Here is a 3,908-nt window from a genome sequence, read left to right as displayed (position 1 = left end):
TATTGCAGTTTTCCTCATTGATGCATGTTCACCACTATCATTATGTAGTGTGCGTCTCACATAGAAATACAGAAGACACACACTCACAAACACAGCAGTTGCACCATCTCATTTGGCTCGTAAACATTGCTTCCAGGAGCCTGCCAGCCCCTGCAACATCACATCTTTTATAGCCCTGGTACTGATGCTGCAAATTCAAAGCAAGCTGGGACCATCTGTTATTCACTGTCTCATAGGTGTCTGGCTACGGTATCTATAGAGTGGTCTCTGAGGCTGCGTTCAAAGCAAGCTGGGACCATCTGTTTCATAGGTGTCAGGCTGTCTACACTAAGGTGTTTATACCGGAGATGACCTTGTCATAAAATTATCCATGAAGCATTATTACAGGTTTGACTTACAAAAACAACACCAACAGTCAACTGTGCTACCACAACTTGGTCATATGCAAACATTTTCATACTGTATAAAGTAACTAAAAGTAGTCTTAATTTTTACTTTGGACTAAATTATCATACGTAGACCTACCAGCATAGCCGGCACTCAGTCAAACAAAATAATTGTGTTGATACAACTAATTAGATGACATTTCGTATACTTAATCAATACATTAACTCATCTACAGCACAATTTCTTATCCTACCTCATTTGCATATGCTGTATATAGATTTTCCTACTGTATTATTGATTGTATGTTTGTTTATTCCACGTGTAACTCTGTGTTGTTGTATGTGTCCAACTGCTTTGCTTAATCTTGGCCAGGTCGCAGTTCCAGATGAGAACTTGTTCTCAACTAGCCTAACTGGTTAAATAAAGGTGAAATAAAAAAAATAAAAAAAACAGTCTAATTTCTGCAATAGGCCTATCGTATTACACCAGCAGAGGGCACAACACACCATGTTGATACACAATTCGCGGACATATCACAGCAAACGGACATCCTGCGAGGAATGGATACGTTTGTATCCAATATGCTAAATGCTACAATGTCACGATGGAATCCATTCTCCGGACGTGATGCCAGGGTTAGGAGTCAATTTAGGCCTAATAAAGTTGGCTAATATGCAAACTTGTAAAATTCACATAAATAAGTGGAAAAGTGTCCCATGGGAATATTGTACTAAAAAGTGTATTTATATCAAATACATTGTAATGGTGGGTTGGACCCAAGTCATCATTTATTGGACTTTCCAAATATGTATTGACCAATATCCTTGTGTGCCCCACCCAATCATTTATCCTATTGTGAAAACCCAACTAGCATAAAGGCTTACTGTCGCTTGTGAAGACATTGGTGTGTAGGATCTTGTTTTGTTGCTTCTAAATGAATCAGAAAACTGAACCAACAAACAGATAGCAAAACACGTGCCTTGAATTACCAAGCAAGGTTTATTTGATAACTGAATCCAAGTAAAATAGGAATGTGAAGGGAAATATTCAGTGCAACAAAAAGGTGACAACAGTTTCACATTAAGATAACACTGAAATAAGACACTGGAGCATTGAATATAAAATGTACAGGTGCTTGCTTGTAAACGTTAAAAGGGGTTAAAAAATGTTTTTACTTGCACCCAATGACACCCTCTTAGGTAACATTCGAGTTTGTCAATAAACATGCAAATATGTATTTATTCAGTATAAGGCTATGATATAGTAATACAATAATGATGAACTGGTTTGATCCAGTCTTACACACATGATAAAGAATGTGTAAACAGAAAATGTACATTAGTGAAGTCCTTTTAGTCTTTAAAGTCGATGGCTCTACGTGCATAATTGAGATATTTGAGAGCCAACAAGAGAACAGATATTGAGCTTATTTATGCTGGTTGACCAATGTCGTCCTGCGATTAGTACACTTGAACTTGATGTGGCAACAATTGGCATCCGCTGTTCACATGATTCAAAACATTTTGTTTTAGCTGAGCCACTTGATCCCGGAGTACACTTGCCGTTGAGGCCAGGTCAGTGTTTTGAGTTTTTAGGTTATTGACTTTGTCTTCGAGTCTGGATATCCTCTCCAGTTTCCTCTTTCGGCACTTGGACGCAGCAATTCTATTCCGCAGCTTTTTCCTCTCGGCTTTAATGCGCTCCTGTGTGTCCATGTTGATAGGTGACAGTGGTGGACTGTCGCCGAAGCTGTGCAAGTCAGGGACTGTCTGCGGCTCATCCTTCAAGGATTGCAACCGGGAATGTGCTTGTTGCTGCTGTGTGCCACCTAAATGGTGAGAGGGAGGAGGTGGGAAGGGTACAGTGTCTGTGGAGTAATTGACAGTGGTACCCAAAGGTCCATTACCATAACTGTTCAAGTTCGTATAGACGGGTAAGTCCATGTGTACAGTGACAGGAGCCACGTTGGTACTTAGGTCGAGACTGTTCATTTGAGCGCAAGTCCCCCCGTTCAGCTGGTTCTGTTTGTGTAAGTCCTCCAGAGCCTTGACGAATCCCTCTGCAAACTCCTGTTCGTCAGTTACTGACTTGGGGTAGAGGAACTGAGAGGTCGGTGTTGTTACGACCATTCCGTTGGACTGAATGAGGAGTCTCTCCAGCTCCGGGGAAGCCAGTTTCAGCAGCCCAAGGTCCGGGGAGTTGAGAATGCTCTCGCCGTCGCGGAGATGGGGCTTTAGATTAGTGGCATCTACAAGGTTTAAATGAATGTCATTCTTCATCATATTTTGGTAAAAGACAAAATCTAAGATGACAGCAGCTGTAAAAAGTCAGCAGAGCCTTACGACAGAAAGAGGGGTTCCCATAACCTCTCAGTTGCTGTCGAGGAAAAGATGCGTAATTTGCACATTAAATCAAATGCTCTTTTAAAGTTGCCCTACCCCTTCTCCAAGTTCAGGGTACAAATCACCTTTTGCCTCAAATGGTGTCGTTTTTCCCCTTGTTAATAAACAATTGATAAGAAACAGTCGATGGTTAATCTCCCGACTAGAGGGGTAGAAGTTCCAATGTGTGCGCTCGCATGCTGCCGCTACCTTTTCTATCCTCGTAAATTCCATTATGTCACTTCAGAGCGCGCAGATTGGACAGAAATCACGTTTTTTTCGTATTTTATTTGAATAAGGGGACGTACTAGCCCCATTGCCATGGAGAAGGCGGGTAAACTGCAAACACTGCGGTGCATTGTGGTTTGATGTCATAGCAAATCTTGGATGGAGGCGTGGGGGTTGGTCAAGGCTTGTTTTCTTCCCTGTTCTATTGCTTTTGCACAGTAAAACAAGTCATTGAGTTCTGTTTGACAAATGTTTTTGCACTAAATACCCTATAACATTATTTTTTACCTTGTCCAAAAAGTGTGGTGTAAGAAGAAAATAGCAAATGGAGAAGATACTAGGACTAAGAGTGTGGTTTTTAGAATGAGCTTTATAAAAACACATGATATATAATGACTATCAGTGTATTGAAGGTCACACTATTTTCACTAACTGATTGACACAGTAAAGGCATATACAATGTTATAAGTTAAGAGGGACCTAGTCTTATTTTCAAGATTCAAAGTTTATTCACCACAGGGCTGATTCTGACCCGAGTTAAGTGCAAGTAAATGAAACGGAATTCCCTTTTCATGCACTTTTCTCTCTAGGTGTATTCTGACCTTTAACTTAAACATGAGAATAGCATGCTATTCAACCGCTATTCGTTTGGGGTGGAGATCTAATAAATTAAGGTGTGGCGGAGGTGTGTCTACAGATACTTCGTATTCTGACCTTGACTTAATTCCCTATTAATTCCACCACCTCTACGCACAAAGAAAACATTAATAAGGTCTAGCGAACTTACCGGTTCCAAGTGGAAAAAGCATATACTTAATTTTTTTAGATTGAAATAACACTGTTCTCCATGCACTGTAATTTACAACTTAATGAGAGCTATTGATAAGAGCTAGGTAAAGGAGTAATCCGTTT

The 3,908-nt window shown here is 40.3% G+C and overlaps 1 protein-coding gene across 1 annotated transcript; it reads right to left on the bottom strand.

Annotated features, from left to right (window-relative positions):
- Positions 1-1,367: 1,367 nt before the first annotated feature.
- LOC139409064 (transcription factor JunD-like) lies at positions 1,368-2,940 on the bottom strand. The gene has a single exon (XM_071153737.1). The coding sequence runs from the start codon at positions 2,667-2,669 to the stop codon at positions 1,848-1,850; it is 822 nt and encodes a 273-aa protein (XP_071009838.1). The 5' UTR covers positions 2,670-2,940; the 3' UTR covers positions 1,368-1,847.
- Positions 2,941-3,908: the final 968 nt, after the last annotated feature.

Source organism: Oncorhynchus clarkii, chromosome 5 (genome assembly GCF_045791955.1).
Source record: "Oncorhynchus clarkii lewisi isolate Uvic-CL-2024 chromosome 5, UVic_Ocla_1.0, whole genome shotgun sequence".
In the NCBI taxonomy this organism is placed as follows: domain Eukaryota; kingdom Metazoa; phylum Chordata; class Actinopteri; order Salmoniformes; family Salmonidae; genus Oncorhynchus; species Oncorhynchus clarkii.
The sequence above is the reverse complement of the archived record's forward strand: the minus strand, read 5'-3'. Positions and strand labels throughout refer to the sequence as shown.